We start from the raw sequence: 26731 nt of genomic DNA on the forward strand, positions 1-26731 counted from the left end.
AGCAGGTGTTGACACTGTCCAGGAATTTCCCTTTGTCCTGTGACAGCTCCACTCATCTCACCGAGCATTGCCCAGAGTTCTGGGCCGCCTTGGCCTTGGCCCCGAGCCCCTGAGAGCCACAGGGCAGTGTCAGCTGGGGCTGGGAGACTGGCCAGCCCGGCAGAGCCAGCAGGCAGGGCGAGGCCGGGAGGCCGAGGGGCTCAGGGCAGCTCCCACAGCACCCCCTGGTGGCTAAGGGCTGCCCTAGCGCCCCCGACCCCCCATGAGCCCAGACTGTTAGCCACTAGCTTACCTTCTGCCCATGCGTAGCCAGGATGAGAGAGCGGGAGCAAACATCTCCTTACATTTTGTGCCCCGCAGGCTTCTCTTGCCTCACCCTAGCCCTGGCCCTGACTTTCACCCTAGGATGGTGGACGGAGGGGCACCTTGCTCTCATGCCAGGGTGCTGAGGGCTTGGGATCCTTTCTATCCCTGTAGCCCCAGGCGTTACACGCCTGGGGTCCTAGTTCCACATCAGCAGACAGACTGAAGGTTTCATGCTGACTTGGGAATTTCGTTTTCCCAGTCCTAGCCAGGTTTGAGCTCAGCTGAGGCAGCAGTTTTGACAGCCCTTACTGTACCCTAAGAGTTCATTTTTTTTGGAAAGATAGCAAGAAGCACAGCCAAGGGTGAGGCAGGGTGCTGGGGGTGACCAAGACATCTGAGAATCAGGTGAAAATGACATCTTTTCAACAAATGGTGCCAGAACAACTGGATATCCACATACCACAGCTTACATAAAAATGAACTCAAATAGATCACAGACATAAATGTAAGAGGCAAAAATATTAAACTCTTGGAAAGAAACATAGGTGTGAATCTTCAGGACCTTGGATTAGACAGTTGTCTCTTAAATATGGCACCAAAAGCACAAGCAAGAAAAGAAAAAAGAGATAAATTTGACTTCATCCAAATTAAAACCTTTTGTGTATCAGAAGACACTATCAAGAAAGTAAAAAGCAAACTACAGAATGGGGAAAAATATTTGCAAATCATATATATGATAGTAACCAGAATGTATAAAGAATTCTCACAACTCAGCAACAAAAAGACAAATAAACCAATTAAAAAATGGGCTAATGATTTGAATAGACATTTCTCCAAGATGATATACAAGTTGCTAATAAGCACACTGAAAAGATGTTCAACATCATTAGACATTAATAAAATGCAAATCAGAACCTCAATAAGATACCACTATTCAAAAAACCAGAAAATAAATGTTGGTGAGGATATGGAAAATTCCCAGTTTTACTTTCCCAGTATTGGTGGGAATGTAAAATGGTGCAACCACTGTGGAAAACACTTTGGCAGTTACTCGAAAAGTTAAACATAGAGTTACCATATGACCCAACAATTCCACTAGTAGGTATGTACCCAGGAAAATGGAAGATATATGTCCACACAAAAGCTTGTACATGAATGTACACAGCGGCGTTGTTTATAATAGCCAAAAAGTGGAAACAACCCAAATATCCACCCACTGATGAATAGGTAAATATCCACATGCAACACCTTGCACAAAAATTAACTCAAGTAGATCAGAGACCCAAATACAAGAGCTAAAACTATTAAACTCTTAGAAAGAAACATAGGTGTAAACCTTTGAGACCTTGGATTAGGCAATGGTGGTATATCTGTACAATGGAATATTATAAAAACAAGTGACATACTGATACAAGCCACGACCCAGATGAACCTTGAAAACATCACTGCTCGCTGAGGGGCCCAGCAGCCCCAGGCTGACATTTCTTGCCTCACAGCTCAGGGAAGCCCCAGCCTGCGGGATCCAGGAACTCAGGTACTCTCAGGTCCAAGGCGCTGCCTTCCTCATGATCTCGCCTTTTGAAAACGTCTGATTCCCAGCTCACCCCATTCTCCAGGTTTTCCCTCTCCTGCAGCTGATTGCTTCTGAGACCATGCTCGTGGACTTCAACCACTAACTTTTTTTTTTTTTTTTTAATCTCTGTAATTAAAAAAAGTCTTCGTTTCCTTTTCATCTTAAGCACCCAAGCTTCTGAGCTCAAAGGTCCACTCGGCAGAGGTGGCTACATTCCTCACGCATGGCACCTGGTGTGGCCTGTGTGGACCGCAGGTCTGGTCCACGCACTCATTCACGCCTGAGGCACCTGCTATGTGTCAGGCACTATTCTCGGCCTCAGACACACTGCAGTCAGCAAAACTAAAAGTCCCTGCAAGATAAAGTCTCATGGAGTTTACATTCTAATGAAGGAAGACCAAAAAGCAGATGCCGGATATTTTAAGTGATGTCATATGCTTTGAAGAAAAATTCAGCAGGGTAGGGGGTCGAGGGTCAGCAGGGGCAGGTGTGTGTGTGTATGTGCATTTTGGGGGAGATGGCAGCACCCCCCTCGTCTTGAAAGTGTTTCTCAAAGTCCCAGCAACCTGATAGGCAGGGAACTCGCGAACAAACAGACACGCCCAGACTGTAGAGCAGGTCAGAGGGAAACTTCCTTGCAAGACCTGCCCAGAATCGTGACCAGAGAAAGCAAACCCAAACAGCTCCAGGGTCTCCTTCTTTTTTTTTTTTTTTTTAATAAATTTATTTATTTTTGGCTGTGTTGGGTCTTCGTTTCTGTGCGAGGGCTTTCTCCATTTGCGGCGAGCGGGGGCCACTCTTCATCGCGGTGCGCGGGCCTCTCAGTGTCGCGGCCTCTCCCGTTGCGGAGCACAGGCTCCAGACGTGCAGGCTCAGTAGTTGTGGTTCACAGGCCTAGCCGCTCCGCGGCATGTGGGATCTTCCCGGACTGGGGCACGAACCCGTGTCCCCTGCATTGGCAGGCGGATTCTTAACCACAGCGCCACCAGGGAAGCCCAGGGTCTCCTTCTTTTAAGGAAAAATTTAGCTGGGGCGCAAAGAGGGCAGCTTCAGCCCTTTGGGCAAAGGGAGTTTGTAAGCAGCCGTCTCCAGGAGGGGATCTGTGGCCTTTGGGGGGAAGGACCTTCTTGTCCTCACCTTGATCAAAGATGCTCAGGGTCACTTTCTTCCTCTTGGAAGATCCTGGCTTTGGGATCCTCGTTGCTGAAGGCCTGGCTAGACATCACCTGACTATGGAGGTTGTTTTTAAGGTCAAGATACAAGAATTCACTGTTATTGTATGTCTGTCAACCTGGGAGCACTTGCAATGTCACCTTGCAAAGGATAATACATCCACCAATTTTGTGACGGAGGGTAAGTCACCCTAACCTTTTAGGCCTGACTTTACCCAGTAAGAATGATTATAATGCCTACTTCAGAGTGTTTGGTGAGGAGGAGATGAAGGGCCAGGTACGTAAAAGGCCAGGTCATGTCCTATAAAGCAAAAGTGATTGCAACAGTGTGGCGTGGCATAAGGACAGACATACAGACCAATAGAATAGAGAACCCAGAAATAAACCCGTATATATAGCGAACTGATTTTCAATAAGAGTGCCAAGACTACTCAGTGGGGAAAAGACAGTCTCTTCAACAAATGGCACATGCAAAAGAATGAAGTTGGACCCTTACCTTATGCCATATATAAAAATTAACTGAAAATGGATTAGAAACCTAAATACAGGGACTTCCCTGGTGGCGCAGTGGTTAAGAATCCGCCTGCCAACTCAGGGGACATGGGTTCGAGCCCTGGTCCGGGAAGATCCCACATGCCGCAGAGCAGCTAAGCCCGTGTGCCACAACTACTGAGCCTGTGTTCTAGAGCCTGTGCACCGCAACTCTAGAGCCTGTGAGCCACAACTACTGAAGTCTGAGCACCTAGAGCCCGTGCTCCACAACAAGAGAAGCCACTGCAATGAGAAGCCCGCACATCACAACAAAGAATAGCCCCCACTTGCTGCAACTAGAGAAAGCCTGTGCGCAGAAACGAAGACCCAACGCAGCCAAAGGGAAAAAAAAAACAACCTAAATACAACAGTTAAAACCATAAAACTCTTAGGAGAAAACACAGGGGCAAATCTTCATAACCTTGGATTTGTTTTTTAAATATTTATTTATTTATTTAGGCTGAGCTGGGTCTTAGTTGCAGCATGTGGGATCTTTTTTTTTTTTTTTTTTTTTAGTTGCGGCATGGGGGCTTCTTAGTTGCGGCATGCGGGATCTAGTTCCCTGACCAGGGAGCGAACCTGGGCCCCCTGCATTCAGAGCACGGAGTCTTACCCACTGGACCACCAGGGAAGTCCCCATAATCTTGCGTTTGACAATGGTTTCTTAAACATGACACCAAAAGCACAAGCAACAAAAGGAAAAATAGATAACTTGGACTTCAAATTAGAAACTTTTGTGTATCAAAAGACACTACAAGGTGGGAATTCCCTGCTGGTCCAGTGGTTAGGATTCCGCGCTTTCACTGCTGAGGGCCCAGGTTCAATCCCTGGTCTGGGAACTAAGATCCTGCAAGCCGCGTGGCCTGGCCAAAAAAAAAAAAAAAAGTTTAAAAGAGACTACAAGAAAGTGAAAAAACAAACTACAGAATGGGAGAAAATATTTGCAAATCATATATCTAATAGGATCCAAAAAATATAAAGAACTCTATGACTCAGGAACAAGACCACCCAATTAAAAAAATGGCCAAAAAAAAAAAAAAAAAAGGCCAAGTGACTTGGAAAGATTAAAAGATGGCCAATAAGCACATGAAAAGATGTTCAGCATCATTAGACACTAGGGAAATGCAAATTAAAACCATAGTGAGATATCACTTAACACCTACTGGGATGGCCATAATAAAAAAAAATGGAAAATAACAAGTGTTGATAAGAATGTGGAGAAATTGGAACCTTCATACGTTACTGGTGAGAAGGTAAAATGGTGCAGCTGCGGTGGAAAATGGCTTAGTAGTTCCTCAAAAAGGTAAACATAGAATTACCATGTGACCCAGCAATTCCACTGCTAAGTACATACCAAAAAGAATTGAAAGCAGGGGCTAAAACAGATATCTGTACACCCAGGTTTATAGAAGCATTACTGGCAATAACCAAAAGGTAGAAACCACCCAAGCGTCTATCAACAAATGAATGGATATATGTGGTATATCTATAAAATGGAACATTACTCAGCCATAAAAAGGAATGAAGTATTGACACAGGCTCCAACATGTATAAACCTTGAAAACATTACACGAAGTGAAATAAGCCAGATGACTATTGTATGAATTCCCTTATATAAAATATCTCGAATAGGCAAATTTACACCCAGAGACAGAAAATAGAATAAAAGTTACCAGGAGTTAGGGTGGGGGGAGGAGAATGGGGAATTATTGCTTAACGGGTGTAGAATTTGTTTGGGATGATGAAAAACTTTTTTTTTTTTTTTTAAATATTTATTTATTTATTTATTTATTTATGGCTGTGTTGGGTCTTCGTTTCTGTGCGAGGGCTTTCTCTAGTTGCGGCGAGCGGGGGCCACTCTTCATCGCGGTGCGCGGGCCTCTCACTATCGCGGCCTCTCTTGTTGCGGAGCACAGGCTTCAGACGCGCAGGCTCAGTAATTGTGGCTCACGGGCCCATTTGCTCCGCGGCATGTGGGATCTTCCCAGACCAGGGCTCGAACCCGTGTCCCCTGCATTGGCAGGCAGATTCTCAACCACTGCGCCACCAGGGAAGCCCTGAAAAACTTTTGGAAATAGATAGTGGTGATGGTTATGAAAGCTTTGGATGTACTTAACGCCAGCCAATTGTACACTTAACAATGGTTAAAATGGTAAATTTTGCTATGTATATTTTGCCACCAAAAAAACAGAAAAAGAAAAAGACTAAGGCATTTTCTCTCACAGTAACTTGTCCATAATAGCATCAGGGGCCCTACAGAAAGACCGAGCGTCTGGGGAAGCTGCCCCCGCTTGGGCACGAGCGTGCCTCCCTCAAGAATGTGCAGTCATGGTGGCCGTCTGGTGGCCAAAAGAGGGGGCCCAAAGGTGACTGTCATTAGTTACAGCCGGTTTCAGAAGTGGCGGCTGTGCGACAGTGATGTTGGAGGGTTTTAATTGCTCCTGAATTAATGTGCTTACTCCTCACCCCTGGGGCGCCTGGGTTTAATTACTGTCTTAGGTCACATATGCAAATGAGTCTGCTATCATTCCTGGTCCCTGTGGATGGCAGCCCTGATTACCAAGCCCTCACACTTTGCAGCAAGATGGGCAGGAAGAAGGCCGGGCTGGCCTCCCCCTAGAGCAGAACTGGATGAAGGTGGTGCCTTGCCGGCCACATTTATGGGCCTAGATGAGCTGACACGTTCAAGGCTGCGTCTGGGGAGTCGTTACTACCTGGAGGCACCGGGAGATGAGTTGTCAATGGCAGAGGAGCCCTGGCGGACCTGAACTCCAGAACCCTTGGGGATAGAGGGTTCTTACAAAAAGGAAAGAGTTGGGACGATGTCGGCCTGCAGAAGAGACCGTGGAACAGGGGTGGCCAATTCAAAAGCCGTGGAGGGCTGGGCAGGCATGTAACTAAGGGAAGCAGGAGGCAGGGGGCTGCCTTCAGAAGAATCCCTGGCGGTCCAGGGGTTAGGACACTGGGCTTTCACTGCCGAGGGCCCAGATTCAATCCCTGGTCGGGGAACTAAGATCCCACGTGCCGCAGGGCAACTAAGCCCACTCACTGCAACTACTGAGCCTGAGGGCCAGAACTACAGAGAAGCCCTCGGGCCGCAATGAAAGGTCCTGCGTGCCACAACTAAGACCCGACGCAGCCAAAAATAAATAAATAAAGATTTTTTAAAAAAACGGCTTAAAAAAAAAATGGTGGCCAACTGCTGTCTTCTAGGAATGCGGGCCCAGTGTTGGCAATTTTCCAATCCATTAGAACGCAGAAATAGGAATTTTTTAAAAAAATAAATGTATTTATTTATTTTTGGCTGTGTTGGGTCTTCGTAGTTGCGCACAGGCTTTCTCTAGTTGCAGTGAGCAGGGGCCACTCTTCATTGCGGTGCGTGGGCTTCTCATTGCGGTGGCTTCTCTTGTTGCAGAGCATGGGCTCTAGGCACGTGGGCTTCGGTAGTTGTGGCACGTGGGCTCAGTAGTTTTGGCTTGCGGGCTCTCGAGCACAGGCTCAGTAGTTGTGGCGCACGGGCTTAGTTGCTCTGCGGCATGTGGGATCTTCCCGGACCAGGGCTCGAACCCGTGTCCCCTGCATTGGCAGGCAGATTCTTAACCACTGCGCCACCAGGCAAGATTTCTTTTTTTACAAGGAATCTGTGTTTTAGATTTTGACAACTCATTTGAACTAAAAAAAAAAACCAACACTAGGTTGCCTGCGTTTGGGGGGTGGGGGTGGGGATTAGCCGGAAAGGGGCTCAAGGAACTCTTGGGGGTGTTGGAAACGGTCCGTTGTGGTGGTGGTGCTGGTTACCCAGGCGTATATGTGAAAACACATCAGACTGTATACTTAAAACAGGTGCCTGTTACTGAATGTTAATTATACGTCACTGAGGTTGGTTCAGTGGGTCCCCACACTTCTCCCAGGTTGCTGTGAACTTTCCACTCCAGACTCTGTCCTTTTTTGTTCAGTCATGGCCACAGGTGCTTTATATGCTCTAAAGACCTTCCTCCTCTTTCCCTATGCCCTGTACCTCTTGCTAGGTAAGTGTATCAGCACCTGATGGTTTAATTCATTCTATGCTGGGTGGGAGCCTAAGTTGACGTGACCATTTATAATACTCTGTAATAAGCCATGAGGTAGCACTATTGGAGTATTAGCCTCATTGTACAGATTTGTTCAGTTGTTCAGTGGGAGGGCCAGAATCCAAACCTAGGTGGTCCAGCTCCTGCTGTGCTCTCAGCCACTGCACTGCATGAGCTTGGGCTGCTGTGGGGAGCAGAATCTCCACTGCTGGGAGGAGAGCTGACTGTACACAGAATTCTCAGTCAAGAGCCAGGCTCCTGTCCGGGCTCCCTCCCTGCAAATGGCACAGCTCGCAGCTCTGTGGCCTGAGTTGACTGCCTTCGGACGCCATCTTCCGGCCTCAGCTGCATTCAACAAAAATAAGATTACCAGGGCGGGCGGGTTTTTTTTTCAGGGGAAGCCTGGCATTCTAGGCCTGCCTGGTCATCACCAATCCTGCAATCCATCTCCTGTACTCTAGTGCTTCTCAAGCTGAGCTGCACATTGGAGTCAGCTGGGAAACTTTTAATACGGAGTCTTTGGTTTCTACTCTGAGGTTCTGATTTACTTGGTCTGGACAATGGGAGACTTAAAGGCTTCCGAGGTGATTCCAATGTATGGCCAAGTTTGCAAACTACACTGTTTCAACTTTTCAGCTGGTCTTTGTTCTAATGTTGCAGGAATCTGGAAGTTGGAAGACAACCACAGATGAAAAGTAAATATTTTGCGGGAAAGTATTTGTATTATGAGGTTAAAATTTAAAAAGAAAATACATAATGCAAGTCCAGAGACTACTACCAGAGATGTTTACTTTAAAAACACTTTTAAGTTCCTGCAGTTGTGATCCAGAGGAATGTTTAACGTCATAGGTCATCTTAAAGCCCAAGCGTGGCTTTCTGGAAACTCAGAATTAACGTTGCCTGTCCTGCTTCAGACAGGGCCCCCAGGAAGAGGCCAATGGTCTGCAATTCCTCCTGGCCTACTCCTGCCCATCCGCATCAGGAACATGCTTCGTGCTTGTCTCTGCTGGGTCGGAGCTGTCAACCATCCTCCCGAGGGGCTCAGTGTCCCCAGGGCCAGGGAGGCCCCAGCAGCCTTCCTTCCGGGTGGAGCAGATCTGAAAGGGCTCCTTGCCCTTTAACCCAAGAGTGAAAAATGCTTTTAACTGCCATTGTTTTAAAATAAAAAGTGTCAGGAAATGTTGACATGAAACCAAGTTTAGAGACACTAATGCTAACTTGCTGCTTTAAAGTTTGGATGAACAAACATTCTAGTGAGACTGTCAGGCCGAGTTCGACTCACTTCCTTGCAGAGTCAGTTTTTAGATGGAAACCAGTCATACAAAGCTGGGACAGGCGAGTGGTTTTGGCTGTACACAGGAGAGCTGTACCACATTAGGCGAAGCAGCGTTTTGTCATTATTTGGAGATTAAGTTATGGTTTAAGACGTATGTGTGTGGTTGCCAAGTTCAAAAGGGGTGGTGGCTTTGTGACATGACTTGAGTCCTATTGTTTAGTCAAATACTAATCTAGGTATTACCGTGAAGCTATTCTGCAGACACAATTAAAACCACTTATCTGTTGACTTTGAACAAGGAATGATCTTGGATGATCTAGGTGGGCCTGAATCAGGTGAAAGGTCTTAAAAGTGGGGCTGACCCAAGAGAAATTTCACCTGTGTCCTGGTCACCCTCCCTTCTGACTGGCTGCCCTACGGATTGTGGATTAGCTTAGCCACAATCACAGGAGCCAATTCCTTGTGATAAATCCCTTAATACATGTACCTTCTACTGGTTCTGCTTCTTGGGTTAAACCCTGATACAGATGAGCAATAACAACAATGTCCACTGGGGGGCCTCGCCAGGTATTATAACCCAATTCAGAGCAACCATAGTATTTCATGTCTCACTGGTGCTTAGTCGTTTCTCCAGAATGGTGCTTTCTGCAATGCTAATGCTTCACACCCGTGGTACCCAACTCAGTGGGCATCAGCCACGTGGAGCTTCTGAGCACCTGAAATGAGGTTAGTGAAAATGAGGAAAGAAATTAAATTAAAAAAATTTTTTTTTCAATTTTTTAGGCCATGCTGTGCAGCATGCAGGATTTTAGTTCCCCGGCCAGGGATCGAACCCGTGCCCCCTGCATTTGGGGTGTGGAGTCTTAACCACGGGACCATCAGGGAAGTCCCCAAATTAAATTTGAATGTATCTAAATAGGGTTCTCCAAGACCCTCCGGATGCCCTCCTACTGCCCCCGAGCTACCTCTAATCATTCTTTTACCAGTTTCCCCTAAGGATGGAGAACCTGCCCCCCAGCCTGCCCAGGACGCTCAGCTTCCCTCTGGTTTGGACTCATGGTGTGACCTAGAAGCTGCTGTCCTTGAGGTCATCTGCGAGAGCTCTGCATTTGTCTTTTCTCCCAAATTAACATGTCTGATCCTCAAGTCAGGCCTCTGGGCGCTGCCCGAGCTGCTGTGGAAGGGCACGGGCTGCCCCATCTCTCACCTCTTCCCAAACCGGCCCTTCCCCAGGGCTTACGCGACATCCTGCACAAACTCCTCTTCCCCTTCTGTCATGACACAAAGCCTCAGCTCTTGTAGAGGTGCTCCATGAATACTCAAGACGCGAGGACAGATAGACTGACAGACCACTTCATACACACACACAGCATCCCTATGGGTCACTGAGGCCTTTTTATTTTGCACACAAAACCACCGGGGATCTTGCCTGTGGACGCCTCGGAGATTACAATGCAGATACACATGGCTCCAGACACGTGGTGGAAGCGAGGTGAGAAAAACAATGATTTGGGCCAATTATATGATTAGAGAGCTAGGGTTTCCAGCAGGGTTCCAGATGGTCAAGCTCGGCTTCTGCAGCGGGTCTAAGGAAGCAGTGAGAACGTCACAGCAAGGGGAGAGGGCAGTTAACTATCAGAGGCCCCTCAGAGCATCGGCGGGGGCCTCGGGCTGCCCAGGTGACATCAGGAGCAGGTCTAATCAGCCAACGAGTGACCGCAGGGCTCACCCGCACACAGCTTACTTAGCGAGGGGGTTTCTGAAGTTCCTGCCGGCAAACTTGGCCTTGCTGCCCAGTTCCTCTTCAATTCTTAGGAAGCAGAAAGAGAGAGAGACGGGGAGGGAAAGAGAGAAGTCACACCTCAATGCAGTAAGTTTTCCCACCCAGAGAAGTGATCAAAGACACACTTCCTGCCAGGAAGTTGGGGACCCAACCATCGCCCAGTCTGTCTAACTATTCCCCTAAATGTGAGCTTCTTGGAGATGCCAGGAATAGAAGAGCATTCGGCTCTCTCCGTCCACCCAATTCACCCAACAAGTTGTCCACCAGCTACCCCTTCGCCTTCCTTCTCTTCCCCCCAGTGTTTCTGAAGGACAAAGGAGAAGAAATGGTAGGACTGCTATTTCTTAGAATATTTAAGAAAATGTTTTTTCAATGAAAGGATAACCCAGTTTCTGCAACAAATGGCACAGGGAAATAAGGAGGGGGCACTCATTAGTGTGACCTCTGTTTGGATCCTGATATCAAAAAAAAAAAAAACAAAAGGGTACTGATGTTACCACTAATCATGGGCATCATCACTGTAGAGTGGTTATGTTAAAAAACAAAAATAAGTCTTTTATCTGAAAGAAATATATACAAGTGAAATCATAAGATGCCTGAATTTGCTTTAAAATTCTCCATGAAAAAAGGGTGTAAAGAGACAAAACATGGAGGAATACAGACAGCTGGTGTATCCGGATAATGGGGAAGGGAGTACATTCTACTGTTCACTGATCTTTTTATAGGCTTGAAATTTTTCAGGATAAAGTTTTAAAGACGGGGTAATGTGGGAGGACTTATAAAATGGACGTTCCTTTTCCTTTCAAGACTGTAATAAAATAACAAAAGGGCAGGTCTCCCTGTGTTTATAGGTGCTTCCCAAGGACACACTGAGACAAAAAAGGGGAGGGACCAGAACGTCAGAAGGCGCTGAAGAGTGGAAACCCTGCTGTTTGCCCTTTGGCAATTTTTCTTCCTCTCTCTGAGCTCTGGTATCTTTGTCCACAAAACAAGGGTGTAAAATGAGAGCATCAGTTGTCTAAAGGGGAGCCAGTTCCCTCTCCCACCAGAAGATGGCAGCATCGTGTGGAGCAGGCCCCGCTCTGGGCCAACGCTACCAGGCACCCGATGACCCGTCCCAACCTAACATATCAGGCCAGGGCCCCTGCCCCACCCTCGTACCAGCCCCACAGGGCCAGGGGCTCCTCCTGGAGACCAAGCAAGCCCACACAGGCAGCGAAGGCAGCCGCTTTACCTGAGGATCTGATTGTACTTGGCCAAGCGCTCGGATCGGCACGGTGCACCAGTCTTGATCTGGAAGGAGGAAAGAAAGGCCACAGTTGCTTACAGTGGACGCTGAATCTTCATGGGCATTTTGGGCAAGGGGAGGGGTGCCACGGCAGAGAGCCAGCAATTTCTTAAAGAGGATCCCTGGCCCTAGGAAGGAGGGGATAAAAGGGGCACCCAGGACCCCATTCTCCCCCCTGCCCCCCCAGTCTGTGCTCAGGAAGTTGAGGTCAGAGAGAGAAGCAGGGAGCACCCTTCACCCCAGGGAGCTCTTTACCTGCCCGGTGCACAGTCCCACCACCAGGTCGGCGATGAAGGTGTCTTCAGTCTCCCCGGAGCGATGTGACACCATGACGCCCCACCCATTGGACTGGGCCAGCTTGCACCTAGAAGCCAGGGACAACCAGACGGCATGGGTCCACTGTCTGGGCACTGTGGCCCCTTCTGCCCTCCTGAGGCCATGACCCATCACTCCCGGTGGGGAGCCCGGGGCAGCCCTGAGCTCCCAACTGCTGGGGAAGAGGGTAACCCTCGCCCTCCTCTGAAGGGCCCGAGGACCTTTCTCTGCTCTCTAGTCACGTTTGAAAAACTGGGTTCAGACTCCTCGAGGGAGAGAGACGTGTGTCTCCTGACAAACGTTCTCTGTGTGATATTAAATCAGGAGTGTAGGGCCACCAAGTGGTCAGGATTAGAACACAACTGCCCAATGCCCCGATCCCCTAGGGGCCAAAGCTTACTTTAAACGCCACCAGGAGTTCCAGTCAGGAGGGCCCCCTCCCTCCGTGCAAGGGCACTTACGCCTGCAGGGACTCGGTCACGGAACCGATCTGGTTCACTTTGAGCAGGAGGCAGTTGCACGATTTCTCGCTCACAGCCTTGGAAATCCGCTTGGGGTTGGTCACGGTGAGGTCGTCCCCCACCACCTGGATTCCCGCGCTGGCAGTGAACTTCTGCCAAGCTTCCCAGTCATCCTGGTCGAAGGGGTCCTCGATGGACACCACTGAGCAGAGCAGGGCAGAGCGTGTTCCATCAGCGTGGCCTCCCAGGCTGCTGACCCGCAGCACCCCAGAGCCCCCTCCCGCCCTCCTTCCCGCCTCACCTGGCCTCCCAACCCCCTCCTGGGACCAGGACTGCAGTCACCTGCGATCCCGCAACCCCACAGTTGTTAAGTGGGAAACTTGCTGCCCAGGGTGGTTTGAGTTTAGCGCCACCAAGAGTAAAAACAGAGCCGTGGACCCAGAAGGGTGAAGACCGGGCTTCGGGTCCTGGCTCCGCTTCCACCAAAGTCACTTAACGTTAAACGCAGGGACTTAGAGACGCCTCCCGGTCTGAACACCTGCTCCACCATTTGCTGTGTGCCCCTGGGCACGTTCTAACCCACTCTGTGCCTGTGTGTCCCCTCTCCCGTGTGCATCAGGTGACGCAGAGCCTAGGAGCACCCAGTGGTCCTGGCTCTCAAGGCTCCTTTCCTCACTGTCAGTGGAGCCAGGACCACGTTTGCTCAGGAGGCGATCACACCGCACCGCGGCTGGCCGGCTGGCCGGCTGCCCGCTCTGCGGCACCAAGCACCCCAGTGAAGGCTCCAGCCACTCACACACCTGCAGCCGCCCGGGAGCACTCACCTGGGTGGTCCCTGATGAAGGACTTGTACAGGCTGGCCAGCTCGTCGGCTGTGATGTACCTGCTGGGGTCATCGGGGGACTTGAAGTCCAAGTCGTACTTGCCCGACCGGAAGAACTCAGAGGCAGCCACATCCATGCCGATGACGACCTTATCGGTGTAGCCGGCTTTCCCGATGGCGTTCTTCAGCAGCTCCAGGGCTGGAAAGAGATGGCGGTGAGAGTCTGGAAACCAGGAGGATGGAGACAAAATTCCCCTTTAACTCTGCCAAATGGGAACCGTACCGGAAGAGGAAGAAGTGCTCTGGCCCCAAGCACCAGTTTCAAAGATTCCAGTTACTCTTTTCTGCGCTGGGGCAAGAAACCATTGGTCAGGGGCACTAGTGCATGGCCAAGTTGGAAATGGACCCTAAGAGGCTTTTTCCACTGACAAATGCTCCCAAATTTAGCACCAAAGAACAGCTGTGCCAGCCAAGATACAGTGACCAGCTGAGACCAGCTGTCCCGCAGAACTAGCTTTAAATAGAGCCAAGGCTGAGATCCAAGAGGGAGCCCAGTGGACGGGGGGCCCGCACAGTGAGGCCCCCGCCCCTGCTCTGCTGTCCAGCCCAGGCTCAGGGTCGGCCTCGCTCAGCAGCGCTGCTGGTCGGGAAACTGACAGACACCGGCCCCCGTTCCACAACAAAGATCCCCGAGATTCAAACTGCGTGAAGGGCCACTTTTTATAGGTTAAAATAGCCGAACGTCAGCACTTTCGTATGACTGACCCAAAGAGCAGGATGGACATTTTCTTTCACTAGCCATCCTTGAAGGCAATGAAATATGCTTGGAACCCTACTTTTTCTTCTAGAACAAAAAATTCATCCGTGAATTCTTTTCCTAAGACTTCTGTGTTCTCTACTCAACCCTCACATTTAATCCTGTGCCTAAGGATTCAAAGCTAAATAAAGCCTGTGCAGCATTAGGGCGGCCGGATGACCCGAAACGGTTACTGACAGCAGTCCTCATCGCAGCCAGCATCCTTGAACATGGAGCAGGTTGCAAACCTTTGCCATCGCTGGGGGAGCAAGGACGACAGCAAGAAAACGAACCGCCTCCCTAGCCCACCGTCAGCCCAGTTTAAGCAAATCATCAGGCCGTTCAGAGGTCGAATTAATAAGAAAATTTCTCGTGATTTTTTTTTTTTTTAAAAAATGAAGCGCTAGCTCCCACATCTGCAGGGTTTTGCATTTTGCTACTTAATGAACGAAAGGTGGAAAGAGCAGCGCCCCTGAGGGCAGGCGTGGAAGGCTTGCAGACGCTGGGGGCGGTGCTCAGAAATCCAGGGGCTTCCTCCGGAGCCTCTACCTTCTTTGTTCTCCAGGATGTTGGGAGCAAACCCGCCTTCGTCTCCCACGTTGGTGGCGTCTTTCCCGTATTTCTCCTTGATCACATTCTTCAGGTTGTGGTACACCTCCGCTCCGATGCGCATGGCCTCCCGGAAGTTTTCGGCCCCGATGGGGAGGATCATGAACTCCTGCATGGCCAGCTTGTTGCCAGCGTGAGAGCCCCCGTTGATGACGTTGAAAGCCTGTGGGGAGAGAGACAAGTACAGCTCCAGGCCCGGGGGGATCGCGCCCCTCAGCCGCCCCCCGATGCCCAGGTGCACGGCTCCCACGTCGGGCCCGTGCGGCTCTGAAGCCACCAGGTCTCTCTGCACTGCGGTCACTACCACCACAAGTGCACACAACCCGACAAGGCAGGTACAATTTTCATCTCCCATCGACAATTAAGGAGATGGGTGCAGGGCGGCCGAGTCACCTGCTCAAGGTCACTCTTAGCTGGTGGCGGCGGAGTTATTTGCAGCCGAGACCCCCAGAGCCTGCTCTACCCATGTGCTGGAGAGTCACCCGTGGATGAGGTCGAGCGGCGGGAGGTCTCGGGACCCCATGAGAAAGCGAACGCTCGCCACTCACCGGAACTGGCAGGATGACCTCGGCATTGCCAGCCAAGTCGGCGATGTGGCGGTACAGGGGCACCCCCTTCTCAACAGCGCCAGCCTTGCACACAGCCAGGGACACGCCCAGGATGGCGTTCGCACCAAACTTGGCTAGAACAGAACAGGTTATGTTAAGGGATTTCTTACTCACCAGCCTTCCCGCCTCCCCGCCTGCGCTACTGTGTGCACCCTGGATTGTATTCGGAACCTTTTCCTTTCTATCTCCTTTGCATATTCACACCAGACATGCAATAGCCTTCCACGTAGGCTGCTTTTCCCCCCAAAGAGAAAGCCCTTTCTTTGGTCCATGGGACTCTGGAGAATTCCACAAATTGCTCGATTATATAAAGCACGAGCCTCTTCTGAGTAACCCTACATGCCTGCTGCTGTCAGCTAGCTATGCTCCTGATATTTAAAAATGTGATTTATTAGAGTTAAGGGAGGACCGCAGACAGTTACGTAATTCATCGTTAGGGACGACACGACCTCTCCCCAAAGGACTTCAAGGGTCTTCAGGAGAAGTCACAATCTTCCTGGCAAAGACCCCACCTCAGGCCACTCACATTTATTTTCTGTGCCATCCATCTCTATCATCAGCTTGTCGATCTTCTCCTGCTCCACGACGTTCAGTTTCTACAGGGAGAGGGAGGATAAGCTGCTTGGGAGGGAGTGGTGCCTCTACCTGCATGCCCTGTGCCCTCCTGTCACAGAGCCATCAACCCTTGGAACCGTGCAAAGCCCAGATCAATTCTATGTTATCCATGTGTTTGGCAGGCAAAAAAAGGGGGAATGCCAAGAGAAAATGGGGAGACAGAACAATGCCCTTCACTTGCTTTAAGAGCATCAGGCATTTCTCCAAGCACGAGGGATCCGACAATGCACGGTCCTCATGTCATAAAGGGGGGTCTACTGAGGGAGTCCGAGGTCACGTTACACATGAGGCAGAATTGTCTGCTTCATGCTAAAGAAGGAATTACTCCAAAGCAGTGTGACTTTTGGGGCAGCAAATAACAGAATTCATTGTTCTTTACCATCAAAGTCAGTTTCTGCCGTCACTCGGCTGCCCTCAGTGACAGCAAACTCCATCATCTGATGGGAGATACGAGTTTTGTACGTAGTCCACAATCATTTAGCAAAATGTTTGACGACTGATGAAAATGACTATTTTTGGTGAGAGTATAAATAAAACTGGTGTCTTAAACACTGGCTCAAAGTAATGTAATAAAAGTCGGCATTACTTTAAAAACTCCATAAGTGAATGATACCAGCATGTTATTTATAACGTTTCTTATGTAAAAGCTAAAATATGAAAGAAAACCAGAACCTGTAAGTCCATCATGCCATGTTAACAATACGGCATCTTTTGCTTTCGTGACAAGGCATCTTTGGGTAAAGTTAGAAGCCACCCCAGCAGATGGCTTGAGGCCAACCCTCACCGAGAGTTAGACTGAAGTTTGTCTCCCCCAAGTAAAGAAAAATGTCTAGGAAAGCCCTGCTCACTGTCAGTCAGGCCAGGTGAGGGCGCAGAGGCAGAAAGAACAGCGGTGTGTGGAGGGCCCCAGGAGGCTGGGCCGGAAGGTGTGCGTGGCAAGGCAGTGCTGAAAACCTCCGCCTGGGGACCCATTACAGACAGCCACGTGGGCCAGGCCACAGCAGGCAAGCTGGGGAGAGGATCAGCAGAGGAGCCGCTTGCCCCCGGCGTACAGGGTGGAGCCGGGAGAGGGGCCATACCAAGGAGGACACACAGGCCGAGGCTGGGTTTGGACCCGAGAAAGGGCCATAGTTACGGAGAGCGGGGCTGGAGGGAGGATAAACGAGACCAAGCCCCAGACCCACTTCACCTACAGCAGCTCCACTTTTATCTGTTTGACACATTGAGGTTTCAAGTAGGATTTTATATAACGGGAGTTCTGCTGTTTAAAAACACAGTAAATAATTCCACAGTTCATGAAAAATGAGTCAGTCGCCACGGATACTACATTTAACGCCCCTGAGAGCTGCTCTTAAAATCTGGATCTTAACTCCCCGAAGGTCAAGATGGCTGTGGGGAAACATCAAGGCTCTAAGAGCCTCCCGTCCCTCGGATCCAATTCCATGCGCTGTTAGCCATGGACACGTGGACAGGCAGAGGGCGGGTTAGGAAAGGCGAAGTTATTCGCATGCACGACAGGGAATCCAACTGGCTTCTTTAGCTCTCAGAATAAGCTCTTCCATGAACAGGAAAGCCTCCTGGGCTGGCCTGGGAGGCGCTTTGATAGCATTAATATACATTAGTTATCAGGAGGCAGGTCCTACCTTGCTAACCAGGGCAGGCGCAATAGTTTTATTGATGTGCTCAACAGCCTTTGAGACACCTGGAAGGAATAATCAAATCAAATTACCGACATTAATGAAAGACAGGCTTGAGCAGCATTGCTGGAGAGAACCACTCACCACGTTAACCCAGATATTCAGAGCCCACCAAAGACCTTCAATGGGACCTCCTTCAAATCCCCATCGCCCTCTCCCCCCCGGAATCGGAGGGCTTTCTGGCCCAGTCTGAGTGCTCTTACCTAGGACCCCCAAGGGTTAGAGCCGCACACAGAGCAACCATCCAGAATGTCTGAAGGGAGGTTAGTTGGCAAGACCATGCACTGGACAGGCCAGCTGCCGAGACTAAAGGACGCCCAATGTATGTGTTACCTGTGTGCACAGGGCTGGTGCCAGGAACTCGTTAATATACTTAATGGGTCTGGAGACACCTGACCAGTAGAGATGGGCAGAGAAGGAAAAAAGAAAGACTGAGAAGAGAACAGGCTGTGCAGGAGGCTGAGTGAGAGAAAGAGAGGAAACAGGAAGACAGGGAGAACGCTGCAGGGACCGTGCATCTGTCCTCATTACAGCCAGGGCACAGCGCTGCCCTGCTGCTGTAGGCACGTAGGCCTGGGCCGCCAGCAAGGCCCCTGGGGAGAGCTCTCTGCACAAGCTGCCACCCTCCAGTGGGGCGCTGCGACCCTGGCCCAGCACCCCCAGCCCCACCTTGCCCTCGCCTCCTCCCCTGCAGCGTTTTTGGACTCTTTCCTCATCGCCCTCCCTGGAGAGTTGGCAGCACACGTGCCCTCCACCTGTCTACACGTGTGGCCCTTCGGAAGGCCACAAACCATGAACTGTCATGACATGTTTTTGCTTCCTCTCCAGAACCAGTTCCCGTCCCCGTTGAGAATGCCCAGTCTAGCCCTATCTGCTTTTCTGTAGTTTGGCCGCACAGGTTCTATCTACAGAAAGGTGAACACTGCCAACACAGTACCCAGCCCGTGTGCATACAGCCCAGCGGAGGCTGGCTCTGCCAGAGAGACCGAAAGACAACGACAGGCCATCAATGGTGAGCCATCAGCCAGGCCTTCGGGAGCTCCTCTCCTCCACGACTAGCCCCTGAAGAGGCCTGATGGCCCGGAAGGCCCTCAGAGCCCTCCCGGAGGATGGGAGGCTGCTCCTTAGTACTAGACAACTTGTCTTCTTCTTCTCCCCACATCCTCTGACCCAACCAGGAGTTCTTCACAGATTGGAGACAAACCGCAGTAGAAGTAAGTGTTAAAACGCCTGCCCTGAGCGCCAGGGTCAGGGACGCTGGAACCAATCAGCCAGCTCTCCCAGCTCCTCCACGTGCGGCGCCCACACTCTGGGCCGAATCAGAGGCCTGCTACCCTCAAACGCAAGCCGCGGGGAGCAGGAGGCAGGCTGTGGCTGCCGGGGGCCGGCCTGGGCTCGGCGCTTACCTTTGCCCATGTAGCGCGTCTTGTCGTTGTCCCGGAGCTCCAGGGCCTCGTAGATACCAGTTGAGGCGCCGCTGGGCACGGCAGCTCTGAAGAGACCTGGATGTGGAGAGAGGAGGGCGAAAAACAGTTAATGACTAAGAAACAGCTCCCGCCCTCGCCCAAGTCCCTCCCCGCTCACAGAGGGCAGCTGCCCTTAGGAAAGGGTTACTTCCTCCCAACGACGGCAAGACTCAGACGGGCTGCTCCTCCTGCCTTTCATGTTTTTATGATTCTGCACTGCAGACACTACAGCACAGCTGATGAATTTCTCTAAAGAAAAAGGTCTAGAGCAGAGCTTCTCAGGTTTTAACGTGCACACATATCACCCGTGGGTTAAAGTGCAGATTCCAAAACAAATGGGAGGTCTGAGCCCACACCTCTCAAAGCTCCCCACTGGAGCCCCGGAGCTGGGCTGTGGACCACCCCCAGCAGCGCGGCCTAAAATACAATGCAAGCCACCTACGGGATTTAAGCTTGTCTAGCAGCTAGTAACCCACGAAAACACTGGGCTATTTTAGACAGTCCAGCTGTAGAGCACCGTGGCCAAGCTTCCCTTAGGCCAGTGAGATGAGGCTGCTAGCTTTCCAGCCTTGAAAGCGCTGGCTCAAGAGGTTATCTCTACAGCTCACCTGCCTCAGCTTAGGGAGCAATAAATGCTATTTGGGGGTTCTCTGCATAACAGGAAACCAGAAAACAGGACAGATTGGAAGAGAAAAGGAATAAGCACAGTAACACTAGAACCCAATCAAGCATGCACTGCACAATCCTGCAGATATAGAAACCAGCTGCCTGGTTAAGCCTAGACTGTGGAGCAGAAAAACGGCAAAGCTTCTTGAAGAAGGACAGACAGTGCCAAGAAAGGTACTGCAGAAATCGGTTACACAGGGCAGAAGGGTTAGGGGAGCAGGAAGTGTGGGCAGCCTCTTGAATCTCCTTGAAACCGTTAGGGATTTCCCCATCTGAGGTATGCGGGAGATGTGAAGGGAAATGAACTAAGAGGAAAAACCCAACCAAGTATCGCAGGCACACTTGGTTGCATGCCTGTGCCACCGCACCGACTGTGCGACCAGCAGGACACACGTTCTTCTCGACACAGGCCCTGGCTTTCTCTGTATCCATCAGGCGCTGGACCAGGTGAAGAAATGAGGAAAGCAAGAGTGACCCTAATGTCAACTATGGACTTTGGGTGATGATGTGTCAACGCAGGTTCAACTGTAACAAAGGTACCGCTCTGGTGGTGGCGGTGATAGTGGGGACAGGGGGTAGACGGGAATGCTCTGTACCTTCCACTCAATTTTGCTGTGAACCTAAAACTGGTCTAAAAAATAAATTCTAAGAAAGAAAGAAGGGATGAAAGTTTCTTAACAAATTTATGACTTCCTGTTATTTTTTTCTTTTCTTGAAAGGATTAAGACACATAAGAGAAAGTTCCATTCATTTAAATGTCAAAAGACATTAATTTTAGTCATTTTAAAGAGTTTCAAAGAAAATTCCCCCTCCCAACAATCTTCTAGTGTCCTGGGTCTTTTTTCGTTGTTCAAAGTCCATTCATTTCCAAGTGGAAAGTTCCACTCTCTGACTAAGTGTGCCAGTTTCATAAGCTGAAGGGAAATTCTCACCATCTTCTGAGAACACACGGCATTTGCCACAAGGCACATGCCCAGAAGCAATCGTGTTCTGAGGGCACCCCGACAGTAACCAAAGGCAGACTCCTGCCCAGTGAATCTCGACTCAAGGGGCCTTCATTTTCTGGGCAAGGGGGAAGGGAGGACAGGAAGGGAAGGGTTCCACAGCCAGGCCTGGGATTCAGACCATGACTCAGCTCTGACTGGCAGGCCTGTGCTCAGCACCACTGGGTGATTCTGCCTGAAGTTCCTTTTCCAGCGTCAACCATTTAGAAAACAGCAGAGACATTGCTGGAGGTAACGCAGGGCTAGGGAAGCACTACAGTTTCTTAAGGTAAAAAAGAAAAATGGGGGCGCTTTTAAGGGTTCCCATTCTATTCTTTTCTCACGTGGGCAAATTCTTCCTACGGGGACTTACAGCCAGGTAAAAATATGAGCCTCTGGAATGTTCCAACACCCCGAAGTAAAAACTGTCCCGGATCCTCTAAGAGTGATTTCTGGAAACGGAGATAAGAGCGCTATATATACCCTTGTACTCCCCTAATCTCTTTCCTTTTCAAGGAAGAAAGATCCATCCTATCACGCCGTATCTACGTATTTGGTCACAGCAAGCTGTGAAGCAAACTAGTGATAGGCCCTTTTAGGGACAAGGTTATCACGTTACCTCCCCACCTCACTGACCTAGCAGCCAACCTGTGTTCTGCTCTACGTACCAAGAAGCACCAAGACAAGGACCTCTTGCCTTAAAACCCTCCCAACCTCCCCCCCAGTGGGGAACCACAGCCTACCAGCACGTGCAGACCAGAAAGAAGGGCTTTTACCACAACAGACGTTTTCTTGCCTAAGGCTCTGTCATTTGAAGTTTTAAAAAATGGAGTGTGGTGCTAGGGACTATAGAAACAAAGGCGGCCCATACCTTTTGAGGTGTAGAGATCAACCTCAACAGTGGGATTCCCACGAGAGTCGAAGATCTCTCTGGCGTGGATCTTGAGGATAGACATGGTGAATTTCTGTGGGGAAGCACAGTCCATATTTTCCATAAACCATAAGGCAGCCTCGACTCATTATGCAAGGGGTCACTTCTGAGGATCCCTCGACTAGAAAGAGTCTGCATAAACGAAAAACTGGATGTAGGAAGGCTGACTGGAGTGGGAGAAAATGCCTGCTGGAGAGCACTGGGAATTGTTCCTAAAAAGTAGGTAGGGGCAGCTCTGCAAGGCCCTAGTAGTTCAGGTCTTGTCCTACAGGCAAAGCAAGCCCGGCAGTGCGCGTGCTGGCGGGCAAGATTCACACGTTGATGGCGTGCAGAGTGTCTGAAGAAGAGAGTCTGAAACTGGCTGTCATTAGTTACCAACGAGGGTAGGCGTGGGGCCATGGGAAAGGGACCAAATCAGGACCAAGGGGACGTGAAGGCCACAAGCAAACCCATCTAGGATTAAAAAAAAAAAAAAAGGCGGGGGGGGGGGGTGACCAGGAGGAAAATCTGGTTTGTAGTGGAACAGTGAATTAAAAGTTGGGAACACAGTTCATCAAGTAAAACCTGAGGTAGCAGGAGAAGGCTCAATTGGTCGATGTTGGATAATCAGTTAGAAATTCTGAGTCTGGAGGCCAGGAATGAGCTCCTTGGTCTATGTGCTGTGATCTTTGCCAATTTCTGAGCCTTTCAAACCTCACAGTACTTGGGCCTTTAGCAAGACAGGGCACACAAATAACATTATCTAGTCAGTGTTGCTTTCAGTGGGCATTTCACCCCATTAAAAAAACTTAATTATGAAATGTCGTGATCTGTAACTAGAGAAAGGATTCTATCTTTGAGCACCAGGATACGCCAAGGGAAGAGCTTTCCTTTGAAAACACCTTTAGAAAGAAGGGGAGGGGGGTGGTCTGCAGCCACAGAAAACAAATATCAAGAGCTCAAAGAAAGCCCCTTTCTTGCTTTTTTCTCCCAGAGGCTCTCCAAGGAACAACAGAATCGAACAACTTGTAGGACTGAAGTGGAGAGGAACCAAATCAGTGTTTGGAAGCCATTATCTAGCTGGGCTCCTCTCCATTATCTTCTCTGGAATGTTCTGAAGCAGCAAATGGCATCTTTTTAAGTTTCAAAATTAGATACTGAAGTCACTTCTGTGGCTTTGTTTTTTCTTTGTAACAATGGAGTTTTATTCATTAGCCAATAAAAAGGTATCTAGTTTTTAATCTCAAAAAGGCAAATTTGTTTAAAATCTATTAAGTTTTAAAATTTTAGTTAACTTTGAGTTTTGGCAAATCATATACCCGTGTAACACTGACCGCCCCAAAAAAGTCCCCAGAGGCCATTTCCAGTCACTGCTCCCCCTGCATCCCCAGGCCACCACTGATTTACCTCACAGATTTTAAATGCACTTTTAAGCACATCTTCATTACACTTCCTCATCATACAGTTGTAAGATTTCATTTCTGGTTTTATTTTAGTGATATAAGACAAGGCAGTCGACTGATTTCACGATGTGAAAATCAAATTCAACTTATCTTGAAATTAGGTAGTAAAACTTTTCTCCGAAGTCATTAAAATGCAGGGAGCACAGGCAGGGCGGAAGGTGGGTCTGACCAGGAGCCTGCACAGCCTTTTATCTGCCTGGACTGAAGCCCGGACCAGGGGCGGCACGAGCACACCGGGCAGCCGGGGCCTAGGTGTGCCCCGGAAGCAGGTCAACCGGCTGCCCACACCGCCCAGGGGGAAGACCACATTGCCGAGGAACCAGCGAACACGAAGTTTTCTCAAAGTACATCCTTTTTATGTCAGATCAGGGGCCGATTGTTGGTGGCCAGCCCCGGGGAGCAGGGGAGCGCCTCGTGCCCGACTTGGGCGAGGTCGCCTGCAGGGCTTCCAGTGACCCCACGGCTCTGCTGCAGTCCCCTCCAGATCAAGTGCCTTCTGAAGGCAGATCAGCCCCTGCTCATTCCGGAGCAGCGACGGGCTGGACACTCAGGCGCCAGGCCGAGGGCCACCAGCGGGAGGCAGGGGCGCGGGGCCGGGGGTGGGGTGGGCTGCAGCTTCCCGGGCCTCTCTCCTTTTCCGGCCCCCTTTCTCCATTCTCGGAAGGGCCTGGCTTTAATGAGCACGCGGGTTAGGCCTGGAGCACTCGCCACACCTTACACCCTCACCGCCTGCTGTCCTGGTGACCGCGTGTTCTACCTCTAACCTCCCGAGACAGTGACGCGGCCCCGTAACTCGTAATCACAGGCTGAGCTGCACCTTCGCCTCCGGAGAAACCGGGCGCCGCGCCCCCGCCTCGGGCCGCGACTCCGGCCCGGGGAGGCCGCTCGCGCGCGCCGACCCGCCCCTTCCCCGCCGAACCCCCGGGCACGCCGTCTGAGGGGCAGGAGCGCCCGCGGGCCCGGGGCACCCACGCGCCGCCTGCCCGGGCGCTTGCTCGGCAGCCCTTCCTTGAGTCCTCACCCGGCCGCCTGAGGTCGCCGCACGAGAAAGAAGCAGAGGGTGCTGCGGACGCCGAGGGCGAGCGTTAACGCGCAATGTCCGGACGTTCCAAGTCCCGCGAGCTCGTCTCCGCTCCGCCGGCCTGGACTTCCTGCCGAGCTCGAGGGGACCCCGCCCACTTCCCGCCCCTCAAGCCCACCGCCTCCGCGCTGCCTCGCCATTGGCCCAGCGCGCCGTCACTCGGGCCCTCGCCTCCGAGGGAGGGGTGGGACTGCGGGCGCCGGGAACTGGAAGAGGGGGCGACGTCTCGGGTAGTTGGGGCGGGGTCGGGCTGGGCGCCCCCACTCCCCCGCGGCTATGTCGGCATGCGGGCGAGCCCCCGTCCCCCTTCGCTCCCGCCCGCCGGTGGGACCCGCGGCTGAGCGGAGTCTGTAGCGCCGGGGCCTCGGGGGAGGGGCGGGGCGGCGCGGCCGGCGCGGCCGGCATGAGGGCTCGGGGCTCCGTCACGTACTCCGAGTCCCGCACGCACGCCGCGTCGCCCCGGCGCCGCACGTCCGGCCCACGACCTTGGTGACGACCTTCGCGACCCGCCCTTCCCGGCCGCCCCACCCGTCGCCCTTCAGCGCGGTGCCGGAGACCCCGGCGCCCTGGAGACGTTGGCGGCCACGCGCCGGGACCCCGCTCCCGGGCCGCGGGGTCGCGAGCCCGGCCACGTGTGCCCACCCGCGCCTGCGCCCTGCGCGCCCGGCTGCCCTCCCGCCAAGGTGACCCGGTCCCTTTGTCCTTGCGTCGGTCACACAGGAGTTATTAGGCCAAGAGCCGAAAGGATGTTCGCTTTCCCTTAATTACAGCGCTTCCAATGTGCCAGGCACTCCTCCACGTGCGTGCCCAGGGTTAGTTCATTCTTCGGCTCTTGTTAATGTTGGATCTTGAAAGTAAGCTTCTATACCTCCCTTTCCCATACATGTGAACCATACTTGTACTGATTTGGGAATGGAATTTCACACAGACTCGGGGAATTTCTCAAAGTTCAAAACAGGTAATATTCCAGAGTAGTCTGACGAATGAAAACCAGGCAAGAGTGGGTGCAGTTATTTTCCCCTTCTGATGAAGAAAGAACTGATACCCATTTCAGATCAGTTCTACAGCACATCTCGCCCCGACCCCGCAACACACACTCAAGGCAGGGCTTCGTTTTCTAATAGAGTTTTTTTGTATTTTCTTAGCGCTCCTCTTGGTCTGTAAGTCTGCGAGCTAAAACAATGTCGTACATCGCCATACTTAACCCGTTGCCTTACATGGAGAGATTTCGAGTGTATATTTGATTTTAATTATTATTTCTTCTGGTCAGCTGCAAAAACTGCTTTTATTCCTTAATTCCTAGCCTTGGGTAAAGCTGAAGGCCTACTGAGTCCACTGTATTCGTTTTCCATTGACTAAGGAGAAAGAACTTTAGGATTAAATTCAGCAAAAAAGCAACAAGGAAATTGTAAAATGTTTCCTAAAGAATTATGTGAATTTTGCAAGCAGTTTGTGATTTCCCCAGCAATACACTGGTGTTTCAGACTGCTTAAGACCAAGATCCCAGCCCCATGACTCAGCAGCTAAATCAACAGCCACCATCTGCTAAACCTTAAGAACTCAACAGAAATCAGACACTTAGAACTCTTACTTTCAGAGCAATTCTAAGGTGTGGCCCTGAAAGGGCTCCAAAACAATCTTTCGTTTTATGTTAAAATGGTTAGAGAGATAAAGATAGAAAGACATAGCTCTTATAACAGTTCTCTGGCCACAACCAGTGATTCCTAGCAGGAAATCAGATGTAGAACATGATCTCAGACCGCTGCTGTTGCAAGATTCTTGGAGGCCACAGCACAGTGTTCTGAGCCAGCACTTCGACCTCAAATTGTAGCTCAACTGTTAATGAGAGGTGCCCTCAGATCCTTTCCAAAACCCACAAGCTGCCAAATGCCCTGCCTGTCTCCACAGCTCCTGAGGCTTTGCTAGCAGGCTGTGGGACTCGTGTGCGCCTTCAGTCCAGTGCAGGGGCATTTACCTTGTTACAGGCATTTAGTTGACAGTATGCTTATTGAGCAGTTTTAGTGCAGTGGCATACCAAAGGCTGGTGGGCAGGGAGGGGAAACGTGTGTGCAAGGCTATTATCAGAAGACCACACTGCAGGTAGTGCCTGCATGACATTTGCAGGGGGACATCAGAATTGAGGGAAGATGAATCTGCAGCAGCCTATGGCCCACCTGGATTACTGACTGATTCTATCTGTGGTCTGCGCACCCCTGGTTGAAAACTGCTGGTCGGTGGA

General features: G+C 50.8%; 1 protein-coding gene across 1 annotated transcript; it reads right to left on the reverse strand.

Moving 5' to 3' along the window:
* Positions 1-10304: 10304 nt before the first annotated feature.
* Positions 10305-24564, reverse strand: ENO1 (enolase 1). Its single transcript, XM_068538821.1, has 12 exons — positions 24433-24564; positions 21910-22003; positions 19330-19425; positions 17870-17928; positions 16138-16207; positions 15552-15685; positions 14944-15166; positions 13600-13797; positions 12776-12977; positions 12255-12363; positions 11946-12004; positions 10305-10738 (listed from the first exon to the last, which is right to left on the reverse strand). The coding sequence occupies exons 2-12, from the start codon at positions 21992-21994 to the stop codon at positions 10669-10671; spliced, it is 1305 nt and encodes a 434-aa protein (XP_068394922.1). The 5' UTR covers positions 21995-22003; positions 24433-24564; the 3' UTR covers positions 10305-10668.
* Positions 24565-26731: the final 2167 nt, after the last annotated feature.

The sequence above is a fragment of the Eschrichtius robustus genome, chromosome 3 (assembly GCF_028021215.1).
Source record: "Eschrichtius robustus isolate mEscRob2 chromosome 3, mEscRob2.pri, whole genome shotgun sequence".
NCBI lineage: Eukaryota > Metazoa > Chordata > Mammalia > Artiodactyla > Eschrichtiidae > Eschrichtius > Eschrichtius robustus.

What these genes read in the sequence shown, in the direction of transcription:
- ENO1 (XM_068538821.1), bottom strand. Translation starts at nt 21,994, where the DNA reads ATGTCTATCCTCAAGATCCACGCCAGAGAGATCTTCGACTCTCGTGGG. An exon ending in CTTCATCAGGGACCACCCAG is followed by an intron (nt 12,978 to 13,599) that starts GTGAGTGCTCCC and finishes TGCTCTGCTCAG; the next exon opens with TGGTGTCCATCGAGGACCCC. An exon ending in TGGGACTGTGCACCGGGCAG is followed by an intron (nt 12,005 to 12,254) that starts GTAAAGAGCTCC and finishes TCCTCCTTCCAG; the next exon opens with ATCAAGACTGGTGCACCGTG.